This window comes from Spermophilus citellus (genome assembly GCF_964194105.1).
Source record: "Spermophilus citellus genome assembly, chromosome: 6".
Lineage (NCBI taxonomy): Eukaryota > Metazoa > Chordata > Mammalia > Rodentia > Sciuridae > Spermophilus > Spermophilus citellus.
In genome coordinates, this window is record NC_138187.1 from 6,258,763 (window position 1) to 6,277,388 (window position 18,626).

General features: G+C 46.1%; 2 protein-coding genes across 10 annotated transcripts in view; one reads left to right on the forward strand and one right to left on the reverse strand.

The window, feature by feature from the left end:
* The window catches only part of CLUAP1 (clusterin associated protein 1), a 46,060-nt gene that overhangs the window by 27,132 nt on the left and 302 nt on the right, over positions 1 to 18,626 (reverse strand). For 3 of the 9 annotated variants that reach the window (XM_081296754.1, XM_081296753.1, XM_081296750.1), the window contains exons 1-5: positions 10,187 to 10,320; positions 7,507 to 7,618; positions 6,555 to 6,639; positions 5,171 to 5,350; positions 2,515 to 2,610 (exon numbers count right to left, since the gene is read on the reverse strand). In XM_081296754.1, the coding sequence (XP_081152880.1) occupies positions 2,515 to 2,610; positions 5,171 to 5,350; positions 6,555 to 6,639; positions 7,507 to 7,618; positions 10,187 to 10,208 (495 nt within the window). In that variant the 5' untranslated portion in view covers positions 10,209 to 10,320. The other 6 variants (XM_081296747.1, XM_081296748.1, XM_081296751.1 and 3 more) reach the window with 4 other exon arrangements.
* Positions 10,958 to 18,612, forward strand: LOC308650620 (uncharacterized protein C16orf90 homolog). Its single transcript, XM_081296793.1, has 3 exons — positions 10,958 to 11,096; positions 14,606 to 14,959; positions 15,537 to 18,612. The coding sequence occupies exons 2-3, from the start codon at positions 14,776 to 14,778 to the stop codon at positions 15,692 to 15,694; spliced, it is 342 nt and encodes a 113-aa protein (XP_081152919.1). The 5' UTR covers positions 10,958 to 11,096; positions 14,606 to 14,775; the 3' UTR covers positions 15,695 to 18,612.

Genomic DNA, 18,626 nt, shown 5'->3' on the forward strand with positions numbered 1-18,626 from the left:
GATCTCTGATGTAAAAAGACCTCTGCCCATGACCTATAAATGTCCTTTGATGCCAACCTTGTCTCTCCCCAGACCTCAAGATTCTCCTTTTCAGTTCAAGGCCTAACATGCCCTTAGCTCTATGTGCAAACCTGAACTTAGCATCTGTTACCTTTTCTCCCAAACTTACTTCATGACTTACATTCTGTTCAAACTAAGCACAACATAACTTGCTGTCTGAATCCCTGCTATAACCTTTTTTATGATTAAGTCTTTCTAAGTTGCCTATTACTGATAAATGCAGATGAGAATGGTCACCTTGACCCTGCTGCTAGTATTAAGCATAAACCAATCAAGAGGGCCTTGTGGCTATCACATCAGTACTGGGAACTTTGGAACCATGGGATTTTAATGTGGATGTAGTTATTAACCTGGTTAGAGACTGAATGTTTGTCTCATTCCTGAGGATCCTACTGAAACTCTAACCCAAAGGGTAATAGTATAAGGAAGTGAGATCTTTAGTATGAGTTAGATCATGAGGGTGATACCCTCATGAAGGAATTAGTGCCCTTGTAAGAGAGACCTGGAATGCTCCCTCATCCTTGGCCAGATGAGGACATAGCAAGGAAATACCATCTATAAGGAAGGAGCCCTTACCAGACACCAAATACACCAGCACTTAGATCTAGGAATTCCTAGTCTCCAGAACTATGAGAAATAAATTTCTATTGTTTTCAAACCACTGAGTCCATCATATTTTGTTGTAGTAGCCCAAATGGATTAAGATGCAGCTCCTAGAGCTCCTATCACACTCTATCTTGCACTTCTGTTACTCTTGTACATCTCATCTCCCCCACTGGTGGGAAGCAGATCATGGCTATGGCTTCCTTAAGAAGGCAGAGCTTGATGTTGTGCCTGTGGCTGGCACTGGCTCTCAATATAAGTTTACTGAGTGTGTACACACATTGTGGGGTGGTGGCAATTGGGAATTGACCACTGGGCTACCTCCCCATCCCTTTTTACTTTTTGATACATGGTCTCAGTAAGTTGCCCAGGCTGGCCTCAAACTTGTGATCTTTCTGCCTCAGCCTCCCAAATAGCTGCGCTTACAGGTGTGCACCATTGTGCTGGCTTATATACCACATTAGAGAAGTACTATATTCAGAGTTCATGGTTTCCTTGGGAACATTTCAGTCACTGATTATTTATTATTCCCTAAAGGACAGTGCTGAAAGAGTGTCCGGGGGATGCTGGTGAAGTCTTACAATGATGCCATAGTTCCCCTGGTGCTCAGCAGGTCACCAGCTCTGTCTCTGGGTCTCAGGAAGGTGTATAGACACACAGGCACTATTGTGCTATACAGAAAAAACCTGGAATTGACTCCCCAGTTACCAGAAATGGCTGTCAGATGTTAGTGGCAGTTTTGTTATGCCTACCACTTCACCTGGTAGCAACACTAGATTGGCACATGAAGAGCCAGGATGGTAATGTGATATCCAAGTCATACCCCTAATATCTACTTCCAGTTTGTTCCTGAGTTACAGTGAAAAGCAGGGGGACAAATACCTTTACACTGTAGCAGAAATGCCAGAACACAGGCAAGACAGGAAGAGAGGTGTTGAGGCTGGCATACCTAATAGAAAGCGAGGGAATGAAATTCATTTACTGCAAAAACACTAAATTGGACATGTGTGCTTCAAATGCCATCAATCATTACAGGTAAGGATTCAACAGTACTTCGTTTCTTCTTGAACCAGTACTTCTCCAATTCTGCTGCTTGTTGGAATAGCCTGGATAACTTTAAACCCTGATCTGGTTCTTAGCCTCTGATACGCCAACTCACTGGTATGAGGACAACCTGGACATAGGGTGAGTCTAAGGTTCAGTAAAGTTTAGTAACCACATTATTTACAACAGACAAGTGCATGCCTGTTCCTTGGCTGGCACCAGTTGAAATAAAGGATTGTAAATAAGTTTAAAAAGTAACATTGATTCCAACTGCTTGGGAGTGACTTCCTGGATCACCTGGAAGACTTGAAACTAAAAAAAAAAAAAAGTCCTAAACTTTGCTGTATGTATCACCTGGAAGACTTGAAACTCAATGCCTAGGTCACATTTCATAACAGAGACATCAGAATGAAAGCTTGCTTCAGGAGTTTGTAAAGATTCTCCAAGTGAGGCCACAGGAGCAACGTTTGGGATCCATAGGCTGAGAAGAGCATTGCTGAGAATTCTGAGGTTGAGTTCATGGGGAAAAGAGCACCATGATCAGCAAGGTTAGGCACAGGTTCAAGGACAATCTCAGCCACAGGCCAATATTTGCCACTCCTGAATTAGAAGTTCAAGGTATTAAAACCAGTAGATCTCTGACCAGTAGAAGAAGAGGACCTAACATTTTACATCACTTTCCACATATTACCTCATTTAATCACAGGTAAAGTTTAATACAATAAGAACCACCAAAAAACAAGAAGCATAATTGAAAAAGAAAACCTGGAAGAGAAAATCTACATTCTTTCTCTGAACAATGCTTACCCTCAATTCAACCTCCTTGCCCAGCAAGTCATATAGTGATGCTCCTTTGGAGGTGATTTCAGAAGCAAGCTGCCTGGCTGCTTTCAAATCTGCAATCTGGAAGGTAAATATCAGAAGCATGAATTTCAGTTTTTAACAGGCATCCACAACCAGTTGCTTATTATCAACTGCTACCTTTAGGGAGGATATGTTTTTAGCAGTCCCACAATTATGTGCTGTAGGACAGCACTCCCAGGACATCTGCTTAGGAAATACTGACCTAAGTACAAATAAGACCAATTCCAGAATATCTGGTGTCTCCAAAAACCAAATTTCAAGCCAATCTTAATCCAAAACCAGGAGATACAGAAAGAAGAAACCTGACATGCTTCCAGTTTTGAATAGGTCACAATGGGTCCAGCAACAGCAGTGGGGTGACCAAATGAAGGGGCAACCTAAGGGACACCTGCCCTACTGCAGCATCCTCAAGGCCTATATTCAACCTACCCTGTCTCCTCATTCTCTGCCTCTGACTTTCCCCAATAGGGTGCTGTGAGGCTCAGGTGTGGTAGCATCCTCTAAGTACTCACAACAGTTCTCAACTCCCACAAGCATGGGGGCTACTGCCAGGAAGACAATGCCAGTGACTATGATGCCAATTTAGCAACCAGTCTTCTTCCTTAGGATATGTGTTTGCTCCCCTCTTTCTTGAGTGTGTTATATTTCCCAAAGATCCAAACATAAACATCTACCTGCTAGGTCATTCTCCCTCTCTCCAAAACAAAGAATCCCCAACTGCTCTTTTATTTCCAACACACTAACAAGAGTCTGAGGACATGGTCTGATCCAGCTCCAGCTGCTTTTCCTACTTGACTGGCAACAAGTTTTTAACTTGCTTTGCAGGATTCTCCTCACCTTCCCTACCTCTTGACAGTGATACCGGCACTCCTTCTAACCCCATGACTTTAATTCTACCTATGTGCTCCTAACCCCAGCTCCAGCCTCACACTCCAACTACCTGCTCAGCATCTCTACCTGGACATCCAAGGCACATCATAAACATAACATGTCCAGAACCAAACTCATCTTCCCCACTACACCTCTGCCCTTTCAGACTCTTCTTTACTTCAGCTAATGGAAACTTAATCCTTCCAGGTGCTCGGACCAAAAACTTCAGAGCTGAATGTCTAATACTGTAACTGTTAGCCACATATGGCCACTTTCACATTTAAATGACTTAATAATAAAATACAATTTAGAACTCATCTCCTCAGTTGTGCTAGCCACTTTGGCCAGTGGCTTCTGCAGAAACACAGCACAGATGCAAACCATCAGCAGAGCAGGTCTGACAGTATTGTGCCACTTTGGGATCTTCCTAGTGTCATCTCACCTATCTCAATCCATAGTCAGTCCCATAAAATCTACCTTCAAAATATGTCTGCACCTGTAGCTACTTCTCTTTACCAGGGGCCTGGCTCCTGGTTAAAAAACAATGTGTGAAAAACTAATAATAAAAAAAGTAGAAAGCAAACAAACAAACAAATAAAAAAACACATGATTTTTCAGGCCTGACCATGATAATTAGAAGGCTTTCCCTGGCAGGCCTCACAGAGGAGAGCTGTCCTGATCCCCAATGAGGGGCATAGCTGATGCACTGGTCTCTGAAGGGCATAGCAGGCAGGACCCAGGCCCCTGGCCAGTCATGCTCTAGTCTGTGTTCCTAGCCTGGCTGCCTTTACTCTAGTCTCCTCATCTGAGCCTTGGGCCGAAGTCTCTTCAGGTGCCTCTCCTGGAGCGTGGGGCTCAAAAACACCTTCCCCACCTTGGCAGTATCTAGTACTTTTCCACTTCTGGTCCTCCCTTCACCCCACTTCAGGGTCCATAAAACCGCCAGAGTCTTTTGTTGGGGGTTCTGGCCCTTAACTGGCAGATGCATCATTCTATGGGGGAAAATGAAACAAACAGTTATCCCTTCCTCTGGCTTTAGAGTCTTGCTCAGACCACGGCAATCAATGATTAACTTCCATGCTCGACTCTCACTTCAGTCTGGTGGCAATGCAGCAGGCAGAGGGATCCTTTGCATAGAAAATTCAAGCTTAAACATCTCTGCTCAAAATCCCATTTTCCAGCTCAAGTAAAAAAATTAAAGGGACCAGAGGGCCTCCCGTCATGGCTCTCACCACAGAGATCCCTTGCTCTTTTCAAATACACAAAGCACACTGTTATCTCAGGACATACGTCCCCACCCCCATTTGCATGGCTGTTCCTTCCTTCCCTCAGATCTCTGAAGCCACCTGACCCATGAGGCCTTCCTGGTCACTCTAGGAAAAATACCTTCCCCAGCACTCTCCATCCTGATCCTGCTTTGTTATTCTCCATGGTGGTCACTTTTAACATTGGGGTTCATAGTCTGACTCCCTCAACTAAGCAACAGGACAGAGAACTCTATCCTCTTTGTTCACACCTATATCCCTAGCACTTGAATGGTTCCTATTAAATAGGAGGCTTTCAATAAAGAATTGCATTAATTCACTGTGCCTTTCCTTTTATCAGAACGCTGATGAGCACAAAACTGGCCAACTGCCCTTGGTCAAGCAGTAAGGAACGTGGTGGTGCTCTGAGTGCCACGCACATCCTACTCCCGAGTCCAAGAAATAAGCACTCCTTTAGTCCTTACCTTGGAGCCGAGATCAAACTTGAATTTGCTGACATCTTCCTCTCCTATTTTTGAATTCTCCATCCCTTTGGTCTTCATAGCATTATAAAGGACAGATGTGACCTTCAGCAGTTCTTTCACTGCATATCCATCAGCCTGGTAAAGCTTCTTAGTATTGAGTTTTATATGTGCCTTCGTGGCCTGTTTTTATTTTATTTTATTTTTTATTTTTTATTTTTTTTTTAAGAGAGAGTGATAGAGGGAGAGAGAGAGACAGAGAGAATTTTTCAATATTTATTTTTTAGTTATCGGCGGACACAACATCGTTGTTTGTATGTGGTGCTGAGGATCGAACCCGGGCCGCACGCATGCCAGACGAGCGCGCTACCGCTTGAGCCACATCCCCAGCCCTCGTGGCCTGTTTTTAAAAAAAAAAATATTAAGGCCCTTTCTAAATAATCCTATATAATCTAACCCAAATCCTATGCAGGTAATTTGAAAATGCCTCTGCTGAGAATTGGGAGACAACCTAACAGTATTACGATTAAACATCTAAGTGACTCATGCATTGTGATCTGGTATATAAATTGATACAATCTTGATGGAGAGCAATTTAGTAAGACACCAAAATTACACATGGACATATCTTTTGGCCCAGCAGTTTCATTACTAAGAACTTACTCTAGGGATATACGTAGACACCAAATGATATGCATAGGCTATTCTTCACAGCATTGCTTCAAAGAGTGAAAGTTGGAAACAACTAAATACCTGTCTACATAGATTACATCAGTAATGGTGTATCCATGGCGGGGGGGGGGGGGCACTCAAGTGTAAGAGAGAATGAGGAAATTCTGTATGGGTCTGGAAAGTTCTATAAAACATACTATTAAGTGAAGACAGCAGAATACTACACAGGGGAATACAGCATACTACCATATGTGTAAAAGGAAGGAAAATAATAACACATAACATTTGCTTGAAGAAACAAACTCTGGAAGAAATTTAAAAGAGTGGTTACAGGGAATGCGACTGGAACTATGCTGACAGGGTAAAAAGTCAGTGTATTCTATGTAATTTCATGATTTTTAGCAATTTTAAACCATGAAATACATTATCTACTCAAAAATAAACTGGGCTGAGAGTGCAGCTCAGTGGTAGACCATGTGCTTAGCATGCAGCAGGCCCTGGATTTGATCCCCAGTATCAAACTAATTAAATTTAAAAATAAAATAAGCAAAAATCTTAAATAGTAATTAATTAAAAAACAAAAAGCTTCTTTGTGAATTGGCTCCACAGAACCCTGGCAATGGAATGGTTTTAGAAAGTAAACTCAATTTGAAAGCAAATCTAACTAAAATTTATCCCTAATTTATTTAATTCCACAAAATAACTGTGAACTAACCATGAACTGGGCAATGGCCTTAATGAAGAAAACTCGGTCTTGTTCAGTCTCAACATCAGAAGGGATGTCAGTCTGGGGCTCATACCTATGACAGAGAATAAACAAGTAAGTCCAACAGAAGTCCTCAAGAGAAAGTGGGCAACTGAAAGGACAGTGGCTCTCCAAGTCTTCAGATAAGGTAATATGGTTAAGAAAAACTTCAAAAGCAACACAAAATACCTAAAGGGCAAACTCCCACCTAACAACACATTTAATTGATTTAAAAATTAAACATGGGGCTCAGCTTACAAAACCAAATCTATGTCAAATCTCAATGTTTGGTGAAAATAATCTGAACTGTAACTCTAGCTAACAGCCCTTGATACTGACCATAGATACTAGGACTAAACAGTTCTCCTGGAGAAGGAGCAGAGTTGTTGAAGTTACTTTCACTGAGTTACTGATAATTCACCAGGGCCAGCAGACTGCAGCCCTCAACCTGTTTTTGTTTAGCTTGGAAGCTAAGGATGTGTTTTACATTTTAAAGACAAAAAAAGTATATTATCTATACACAGAGAATAGATATGTGTAAATATACATAAATATATATATCCTATACATAAGAGAGCTTATATAACATGTATTTATTATCTGGCCTTTAGACAAAAGTTCTCTAACATGAATCATCTCAGATTTTTTGACACAAAAAGAAACCTAAGATACTCCTAATCCAGTACACCCCAAGTACGCAGGGAGGTCCATGACATTCTGTGGTGAAGGGATGAAGAGGAGCTTACATAAATGCCTTACAGAGAAACATTCCCTTCCCGGGGTGTTCTTTGAATTCAGCCAATTCTCAACAGGTCACAAATTCAAATTGTACTAAACTCTTGCATCACAACAGTACCTGGTTTACAGTTGGCTAATTAATAAAATCTAGCCTTCATCCTTAGATTTCAAGTGTGGTCCTAACCTTTTCACAAGCCAGAGCAGCACTTCAGACACAAGCCCAAAGTTGGGTGTGCGGAAATTTTCCATAGAAATGTGTCGTGGGTAACCCAGGGCTCTCATCATCTCTGTGAAATCTGTCCAAGAAAAAACATAATTCAGTCAGTTCTTCACCAAATGGCAACTGCTTATTACCTTCGATATTATCTCTGCTTTCCCTTCTTACTCTCAATCTACTAACAGCTTTAGGGGCTATTCAGCAATTCTTAAGAGGGAAGGAAAAAAGGAGATAAAATTGAAAATACCTAATCTGTTACCAGGAAAAACATCTACTCAAGACCAATGGGAGAAGATGCTATATAGGAAAATGGGCTTTAGGGATTAGCTGTGGCTTTAATTTTTCTCTGATTATCCCTTTACCATTCAAAATAAGAAATACTTGGCCTTATAAAATTTAACAAGGAAAGAATATTTTAAAATGTTAACAGCAGTTATGGGGGGTAGGGTAACTTCATGTTTCTGAGTTGTCTTTTTGTGTGTGAATATACAGGATCTTAATAACACAAATTTTAAAGATTAATTAATTTCCTTGTATTCAGAAAAATGTTAAAGAGAGCAGTTCAATACTAGACCAATATTCAGATTATCAAACAGATTAAGAAATAGTATTGCTAACACTTCTTTTTTTTTTTTTAAAGAGAGAGTGAGAGAGGAGAGAGAGTGAGAGAGAATTTTTTTTTAATATTTATTTTTTAGTTCTCGGCGGACACAACATCTTTGTTGGTATGTGGTGCTGAGGATCGAACCAGGGCTGCACGCATGCCAGGCGAGCGCGCTACCGCTTGAGCCACATCCCCAGCCCTTGCTAACACTTCTTGTTATTCCTAGATTGGGAATGCCTCAGGAAAAGCCACAGTACTTGCAACAGATCAAGATTTGGAAACAAACACAATCAACATTTTTTTGAGTTTCCATAGTGTGCCAAGACCAATTTTCCATGTGCTTCCTTACTATGTAATATTTGTCCTCATTCTTCCTGAAGAGGGATGTTCCAAATGTCCCAATGACATTCACAAATAACCTACCTACCTGGATATTGAGAGTCAGGTCGGCTTCTACCAGATAGTGGAAGACAAGGTTTGAGCATAGGGAAAAGAAGTCACTTTGTGGCTCTTTTTTGAAAATCTGAATAGACAGAAAACAAAGCAGCAGCTTTCTCATCACAGACATTGCTGAAATACTTCTTGCTAAGGACTACTATTAGTGGTCGAATTCTGTTAATTTTGCATTTTTCTTGTCAAATGGAGACTAACTTGAGACTGTTACCATACACTGCACGATTGCAGAGCATTCAGAATTTTATTCTGAATCCCTCTTTTACACTTTCCCCAGCACAACCCTATTCAATGTCCCCTAGCAAAGTGGTGGCCCCACCAAAAAGTACACAGTAGGAGACACCTGTCTTTACAATGTAGTCACCAAAGACTCTTTCTCATTCCAGAAGATATGATCCCACAATGCTAAGAGGTGCGTCAATGAAATGTGATTAGTCTTCCTGTATATGTACACCAAAGAAAGAGAATTTCATAACAGAAAAGAGTATTCTCTAATGCTGAAATTACAGACACCAGCAATTTGATGAGAAAAAGAGTCCAGAGACTGCAGGTTGACAATCACCTAGTACTCCTCTGCAGGTGAGGCCAGTTAGCTTAACGGCTTCAGATTCAGAAAATGACTGTGTATAAAAGACAAGAGGCTGGGATTGTGGCTTAGTGGTAGAGTGCTTGCCCCGCACATGTGAGGCCCTGGGTTTGATCCTCAGCACCACATAAAAAATAAATAAAAAATAAAGATATTGTGTCCATCTACATCTAAAAAAAATAAAAATAATAAAAAAAAACCCCCGAGATTTCCGAGTCACACAGTCCTAGGTCTTAATCCTCTGTTGCAACCAGTTCTAGCTGTGTGACCTAAAGCAAGCTACTTTACCTCTCTATGCTTCAAAATATTTCATCTACCAAACCACATCACCGCTAAAGTGAGGACTAGAGCAAGTCAGTGAATGAAAACTCCTGGTGAATAACAGGCGCCCCTCAAGGGGTAGGGACCCACTCCGCGCTCCACCCTGCCCCAGGCTGCCCCGCCCTGCCCTTCTGGCAAAGGCGTAGTCCCTTCTCACCAGCCCTTTCAGAAGGACGCGGGCTTTGGAGTTCCCACACGCTGCATCCCATCCCCGCGCGACCTGCTACCGCCTGTTACTCGTCCCAGCTACCGGCCTTCTCCGTGCCGCCTTCCTCATCTCTAAACGAGGGGCACAGAACTGTCCAGAGGGCTAAGGAAATCATGCATATACACTGAAAAGTACCGGGCAGAACCTGAAAACTCAAAAAGTGCCAGCCGCATTAGCCCATCCTCCAGCCCCCTCCTGCGGTCGCCGTGTCTCCCCGCACAGCGCCGAGTGGACCCGACTCGGAAGTCTGCGCTTCGCAGGCACCTTCCGAGGCGGCCGTTCGGTAACCAGTGAGTTCACGAGGAACCGTAAGGCCGGTCCCCCGGCCGCTCCCTACACTTCAGGTGCTCGGCAGCCACACGCGGCAGGGCACACAGAGCTTTCCAGATCAAGGCGCTCTCGGGGAGGGGGCTCGTGGTAGCGTGGGGACCAGGCGGGGAAGACCCGCGGGCACGGGGGGAATGGGTGGCCTTACTGCGGAGGTCGCGGAAAGACATGGCGCTCTGGTTCACCGGAGCCGCGGTTGCCGTCGCCCTCCCCTCAGCACTCGCGGGTCTCTATGGCAACACACCATCACTAGACGGCGTGCGGACTGGGCCAAACAGGTCGTGACGCGCGCATGCGCACTAAGAGGGCAGTCTGCAGGGGACGCCACGGGAGACGCCTAGGGCCGCGGGCTTGGCGAGTTGAGTCCTTTTACACGCTTTCCGAACACTTGGCATCCGCTGATGTGTTCTGAATGCCTATTCTGTGTTCCACAGAGTTCTAGGCGCTTCCCACACGCCTCGATTTCCTCACTTCTGTACAGAGCGTACTCTCCTGACGCGGGGTGCCCCTTCTGGGTCCTGCCTACAGCATACTTCCTCTCTGACATACACACAGGGCCCGCGCCCGAGGCCATCGAAAAGCGTCTGCAGCACGGAGGGGTGGAGGTTTCGAGGTAGACAATCCTGGACCCCGCGCACGCGTAGCCACCTCGGTTTTTACGACCGGCCGGAAATCGTCTGGCAGTTGTCGTGACAACCTTGGCGGATTCCTCGTGGATCGACCGCAAGGAGGCTACAAGGCCCTGCCAGGACGCAGAATGTCGCGGCAGTGTCTTCCCGGGGCGCCGCAGGGATCCCTCCCTGGCGACCACCACGGGGCACAGAGGCGACGAAGAAGCGCTGGGGAGATGAACTGAGCTGAGTCTGGTAGGGTGGACGAAGAGGAAGGCAAACCCCGAAGTGAGGCGACGCCGGGCCAAGGACGCCCTCTGTCGGTGGGTTGTGGTATTGGCCCAGTCCAGAGCCTTGCATCTGTGGCCAGTCCAACCTGCATTTACATGGATAAAGAATAGTCTTCAACAAACGGTTTTGGAGCAGTTGTAAACCCATGGCAAATAAGTAAGCCTCCATTCTTATCTTGCACAATATACGAAAATTAAAAATGAGTCGGGCGCGTTGGCGCACGCCTGTAATCTCAGCGGCCTGGGAGGCTGAGGCAGGAGGATGGCAAGTTCAAAGCCAGTCTCAGTGGGGCTAGGGTTGTGGCTCAGAGGTAGAGTGCTTGCCTGGCATGCGTGGGACACTGGGTTCGATCCTCAGCTACCACATACAAATAAAATAAAGATATTGTGCCCACCTAAAACTAAAAAATATGTTACCAAAAAAAAAAAAAAAAAAGCCAGCCTCAGCAAAAGCCAGGTGCTAAGCAACTTCTGGCAAATAAGTAAGCTGTGGGTTGTGGTATCGGCCCTAAGATAGGGCTGGGAATGTGGCCCAATCAGTGATTGGATGCTCCTGAGTTCAATCCCAAGTGCTCCACCCCCCAAAAAAAATTAAAAATGGATCACAAATGTATATGTAAAACCGAAACCTAGGGGAAAAGCTTTGTGTCTGGGTTAGGCAGGATTCTGTAGATATACAAAGAGTACAACCTCAGAAAATTTCTTTGGGATAAATTGGACTTCAGCAAAATAAAATTTGCTCTTCAAAAGGAATGGTTAAATTTTTTTTCATCAAATTGGGTTTAGAGATCAAACTGACATTCATTAGGGATTCATGAATGGGTAGCACCCCTTCTCTGAGCTAGATGCTGCAATGGGCATGGCAGAACAGTGGAGTTTTTAAGGTATCTTGAGGAACAAGGAGGAAATGACATAAAGCAAGGAGAGGACTGATTGGCAGCAGGTTGCTTTCCCTGTGTGGGTTAAAGCAAAGAGCACTTCCTTATCAAGTTGACTCAGGTCAACTGGGTTGCTTATGATTGGTTGCTGTGAATCTCCTGTTTTTTGGAAAACCAGGTTCATTTCCAAACTCAGTTTGATTATGTGGCACCTAGCATCAATGACTCCATTTGGGCTTGATCTGGTCTATTAACATAACCCCCCCCATAAATTTTATTTAACAAACCATTAAGAAAACAGAAAGACAAGCCACAGTCTCGAAGAAAATAATGTCACAGAAGACATATCCAGAATATGTAAATTCTCAAACACTAAATGAGAAGATAATATAATTAAAAAATATAAACAGATGCTTCACAAAAGAAGATATTGGCATCCTTGTCAGAATCAATTGACCATAGATGTATAGGTTTAATTTTGAGTTCTCTAGCCCATCTGTGTGTGTGTGTGTGTGTGTGTGTGTGTGTTTGTGTGTGTATATATGAATGATATATGCCAGTTTTATACTGTTTTGATTACTGTAACTTTGTAGTAAGTTTTGAAATCAGAAGCTGTTAGTCCTCAATCTGCATTTTCATTTTTCAAGATTTTTGTGGTTATTTGGGCTCCCTTGTAATTCCATATAAATTTTAGGATGTTTTTCCATTTCCTATAACAATATTATATGTCATCTTGACTGGGCTAAGGGACGCACAGTTGACTAGTGTACCATTATTTCTGGGTGTGTCTGTGAGCGTGGTTCCAGAAGAAATTAGCATTTGAATTTGTAGACTGAATAATACAAGGTGGCCCTCACCAAAATGGGTAGACATCATCCAGTCCACTGGGGTCCAATTAGAAAGGTGAAGGAAGAGTTTAAGTGGGTACATCCATCCTCTGTCCTTGGACATTGGAGCTCCTGGTTTTGGGGCCTTTGGATATTAGACTTATACCGAATGCCATCTCTATTCCCACCCTTACTCTCAGGCCTTTAGACTTGAATTGACCCATTGGCTTTCCTGGTTTTCCAGGTTGCAGGTGGTATATTGTGGGACTTCTTGGCCTTGATGATCATATGAGCCAATTCCCCTAATAAATCTTCTCTTAAATAGCTGTATATACACTATTGATTCTGTTTCTCTGGCAACCCTAATACACTATCTAAAACCCATTGACATTTTCATAAGGGTTGCCTTGAATACTTAGGGGAATATTGTCGTCTTGACCATATCAAGTCTTCAATCTATGAACATGGAATGTTTTACTATTTAAGTTTTCTGTCAATTATCTCAGCAGTGTTTTTTAGCATGTAGTGTTGGTTAAATTTGCTCCTGTTTCATTCTTTCTGTACTCTGCTCATGTGTAGAAATACAACTGACTTGTTGACCTTTTTCCTAAGACTTTGCCAAACTTTTCTTTAACCCCAACCCTAGATTGTTGCCTTTCTTCCTTCTTTTTTTCCTCCCTTCCTCCTTTTTTTTCTTTCTAGTGTGTGTGGATTCTTTAGTTAGCTATGACATCCATAAGCTTTTTGCATACACAAGATCGTGTTATCTGTCAATAGAGAAAAGTGAATGTGTGTTTTTTGTGCTTTATTTTTTATTTTTTTGTGGTACTGGGGACCAAACCCAGGGCCTCACACATGCTAAGAACATGCTGTATCCCTGAGCCACGCTTCCAGCCCAGTCTGTTCAAGAAACCAGTAAGCACTTTTCCAAAGTAATTGTACCATTTTACATTCCCAACAGCAGTATATGGGAGTTCCAGGTTCTTTCTCCACACCCTTATAAACAGTTGGTATTATCTACACACTACTCTGAAAGTTAAGGGAAAATGGACAGACCAGTGAAGTGACTTGCCAGTCACCCATAACCACTTTCTTGGCCCAGTCAAAGCATTGATCCAGGACTCACCAAGGCCTCATTTCCCATCCAGAGATGAGGAAGCTAAGTTCCCCAAAGGTCACCCCAGAGAACAACTCTCCAGTCTGCCAGGCTAGAGCAAACAGGGACTTCCTATGGGATTCTAGTCCCCTCCCATGCCCTCCTCCCATGTTGACTTTGCCCTGGGCATTATCCTCTCCCAAACTAGGGGTCCAGGAAGGCTGGAGTCTTCCCTGTGACATCATAAGAGCCAGTTGTCATGGGAGACCTGCACACCCACCCCTCAGGCAGGGCAGAGCAGGGCCCTGCTGCACAAGGCCTGGCCACTCTTTCCCCACCATACTGGCCCTCCATGGAAGCCTTGGTCTGTGCGTTCTCTGAGCTGCGCATAAGAGAAGGTGCTGGGCTATGGGGAAGAGTGGCAGGTCAGATGCCCTCTTGTCCCAGGGGCTCAAAGCCACTGGGGTGGCCTCAGGGACATGCATACTTGGGAGAGGAAAATGTGCACTGATTCAAGCCATTTGACTCTAGGCTGGTCACTTCCTCGTGGACCCACTGTGCAACTTCTATACTGAGACCAGAATTCTCTTTCTAGGGTAGGGGGCACAAAAGGCTTGAAGTGCTGAAAGGGATTTCAGTCCCAGGCTTTAGGCCTCCCTGTTGGTTTAGGGGTGTGAAGAGGGGTAATGGGCAATGGGCAGGGCGGAGGCAGAAAACCAAGCCCGCTTGGCAGACAAGTAAGCTGAGGCTTGGCAGACTGGGGGAGGAGTCCATAATATGAGCTGGTCTTAGAGACAGGTGCCTGCATTCTCCCCTCATGGATGCTGGACCAGCTGGCCACCACCCTCCTGCCCTTCCCCTGCAGATGCAGTGAGCTGGGCCCGAGGACTCCCCAGTCACCTGGACACACCACCCAACATCTACGAGGGGGGCCTGGGGGCCCAGCAGCAGCAGTGCCCCAGTGCCCAGGGAAACAAGCCCAAGAACTTCCGGCTGCGCCACCTCCGGAGCCTGGCTCTCTACCTGCCAGGCCATATGCAGCCTGCTGGCCAGTGCGAGAGCCACTGGCTGGGCCGGCTTCTGGCTGGGGGGTACCTACCACAGCCTGAGGGCTCAGCCTGGCCCTTGGACCTTCCACAGGGGACTCTGGGCCCAGGTAACAACCACTGCTCAGCCCTTCTGGAAGCCCAACTACCCAGGGACAGCCTGGGAGATACAGGTGAGCTCTGCTAAGGCAAGAATGGGGACAGGAGGGGTAGATCCCAGGAACTCAAATGGGGCTTCTCCAGGGATTAGGGTGGGATACCAAGATGTTATGCTCCAGAGGCTCAGATCTTGGTGAATCTGCCCCATCCCTGTACCCTATTATTGGGTTAAGGCCATCAATGTACCCAGGTCACAAAACTCCTGGGCCCATGGGGTCTTGGTGTGGTGGTGGTGGTGTACAGCTGGGTCAGGGATGGAGTGTATCAGGGCAAGGGGGTATGAAGCAAAGGGAAGGCTTGGGGACTGAGTGTTCTGGGTTCCTGTTCTAGCTCTGCATGTGATGAGGGACTTTGGACAACTCCCTGTCTTCCTGAGCCTCAGTTTGTCCATCTGTCAAATGAGGTATTCAGGTTAGGTGAGGGTCCTTCCAGATTGAACCATTCACCTCCCACTTCCTTCCCCCAGTTCTCCCAAGGAAGGAATGCCATTTATCCCCTTCTGTTTTGAAGGTGTCAGGGTCTGGGAACTGTAGGGTGGGCTGCCAGTCTCCCTTGAGGTCTGAGTGACTCTTCTCTTTCCTCTTTCCTCAGCTTCCAGTTCCAGCATGGACCCAGCCAAGGGTGCCCCTGCCCAGCCAGGTCCCCCTGAGGGCTTGGGGCTCAGGCCCAAGAGGTCCTGGGGAGCCTTGGAGGAGGCCATGTGTCCCTTGTGCAAGAGAACCCGCTCTGGGGCCTTGGAGAGGCCATAGGGATCCTGAATTCCAGGGCTGGGGACAGAGGGGAAGGATAGCCAAGGAAGAGGAGGCAGGTCCAAAGAGGAAGGGCTCAGACCGCACAGTAGCCCTGCCCAATGAGACAGCCCCACGGCTGCCCAGCACCAGATTTGGGCCAGCTCAGGAGAGTGCAAAGAGGGAGGGAGGAAGAGGTCCTAAGGGAGGGACAGAAGAAATAGAAGCATGGCCCTGCCCTTGCAGCCTGCTCAAACTCCAGTCAGCCACTTGCACCTAGGAGGCCAGGCCGAGCAGAGAATCGGGTTCCTGAGAGGCCAGGGAGCCCTCAGGTCTAAGCTCAGTAAAAGCCAAGGCCTGTACCTTCTTGTCTGTGTGTGTCTGTCATCAGGCTAACTCAGTCAGAAAAATAGCCTTGTGTAAACTCCAAGTCCAGGGGCAAGGAGAGGAGGTTGGGTTTCAGGAAGGTGCTGAGAGGAGAGCAACTGAGGCAGGAATGTTGGTCTGGAACCTGCACAATCCCCACTGAGAACTTGGGATCCAGCAGGACAGGCACCACCCTTCTCTGTGCTGGCCTTGGATGCAAGCACTGGGTGTGGGATTCCTCTGTACCTGGGTATCTGAACAGGCTGCTGGGCCTGGGGCTGGATTGGTCTTTGCTGTGGTGCCACCCTGTTTCCAGACATCATTCAGCATCCCCTGGGGGACACACCTGCTCTGGTTGGGAATCCCTGCTCTATACCATGGGGCTCAGTACTTTGAGGAGAGGGGCTTGCTCTAGTGGCCCTTGCCTATCTGTCTCACTTTCAGTCTGAGCAGCTCAGGTCAGGCTAGGATTGAGCATTAGCCCACCTCAGATTCCTGCCAGAACACACATGGTGGTGTCAGGGAGAGAGAAAGGTCTCTTTCTCTTTCCCTGCACCCTGGTTCCAGTGGTCACCCACTGAGTGACAGAAGGGCCATTGCCTTCATCCTCTCCCACAACTCTTCCTGGATTTGGAGGCCAGATGGGCCTGAGAGAGAACTATCCAAGACAGATTTTAGGAAGGAGCTGAGGAAACACAAGAGTCAGCTGCCCCTGCTACCTGCCAAAGCTTTTGTGAGGCTGCTGTCAAGGGTGCTAGGTAAAAGCTGGCAATCCCAGATCCTTGGAAACCAACAAGGAACAGATCCCCTCACTTTTGAACAACAAGAGTGTAGGCTTAGGAGCACTTTGCCCCAGAGTTCAGACCTTGTGATGCTCAGGCTGTGGTCAGTCAGTGGCCACTTGGGTTACTCCTGATAAGCCATGTGTCCCTGTCTTAAGGCCCTTGTACAGTCCCTTCCCCTTGTATAGGGATTGGCTCTGGGTCTTGCTTTACTAGTAAAATGTGAAAGTGACATGATGTCATGTTTGGGTGGTAAGAAGGCCTGGCTGTTTCCCCATGTGCTATGGGAGAGATCCTGTAAAGATGAATGGTCATGTAGAGCCGATTCTTCTGAGGCCGCTACACAGTTGGAAACCAGTCTAGGCCATGCTCAGTGTTGCAGCCTTAGCCCATGTCTTCCCCCAGGAAAGACATTTGCTGTTGCCACGTGCTGGCCCAAAGAGAGCTAGCTCCAAACTGGCCTTTAGACAATTGCTCTCTAAAACCTGCACAAGGCTGGGCATGGTGGCATACACCTGTAATCCTAGCCATTCAGGAGGCTGAGGCAGGAAGATTGCAAGTTCAAAGCTAGCCTCAGCAATTTAGTGAGGCCCTAAGCAACTCAGTGAAACCCTGCCTCAAAATGAAAAATAATAAAGGGCTGGGGATGTGGCTCAGTGGTAAAGTACTCCTGGATTCCAACCCCAGTACCAAAAAAAAAAAAAAAAAAAAAAAAACCAAAAAAAACAAAACCAAAGAGTTGAGGATGTAACTCAGTGGTAGAGCACCTTGGTTCAATCCCTGGTACCAAAAAACAAAACACACTTTGCACAAGCTTTTTTGAAAAGCACTCAACTTAAGATGACAGTATGAAAACTTCAATGTCATAGTGTTCTGGAAACGGGTTCATGTGGAGGAGCACCCTACATGTCCCCAACAAGCAGACATTTGGGGAGATGTGACTGTGGGCATACCCTTTGCATGTGATTTCCTGAATGTTGGTGGATTGGGATCTGAGTGACAAGCCTTTCCCACTTGTTCTACAAGTATGGGGCCCCCTGTGAGGGCTGCTAAGATTCTTCAAGCTGGCCCTGCAAAAGATCCTTGGGTGATATACACAGGGATTGAGGATATTGAGCCCTCCCAGGAGGGAGAAATGCAGCCATTTCTTGGGAAATCCCCCCTCAGCCAGGGGCAGAGCTGGCTCTCTTCAGACTGGTAACTGTGTGAACCTCTTGCTTCCTGGGAGGTAGATTACCAGACTGTGGTCTGAGGGGTGGGCTGCTATAGCAGGTACCATGAGGGCAGCCCCTGCAGTCTCTGTGACTGGCTAGGAGGCCAGCTGAGAGGGTAATAGCTGCCTTCAGGGTGGGTTGTAGCAGAATCCCTGAATTCTTGGACACACAATTGACCAAGGGCCTCTGGAGTCACCCCTTCATCCCAAAGTTGACCCCTCAGCAACTTTAGGCAAGGATGATAGTTGTCCTTGCCTAAATAACCAAGGCTGAGCCTCAGCAGCACGGCACTCTGGTGGGCCAAGCTCAACAGTCTTATTTGGTTCCACTCGCCTCGGGCACTTGTGCCCAGCTGCCTGACCTCCTGGGCACCATCAGGGCCTCCTGCTCTGGCAGTGATACTAGTCCTCTCCCAGATCCACTCTGCAGGCGATGGACACTTCCTAGGGAGGGCCCTCAGGAAGCAGCATGTCCCTGCTGCTGGCAGACTGGAGGTATGTGAACAGAGGAGCACACTTGGGCTTCAGAGGGTCTACCCATTACTTAACTGCAGCTGTTAGGTAACTTCTCAGCCTCAAGCCAGTTTTTCTC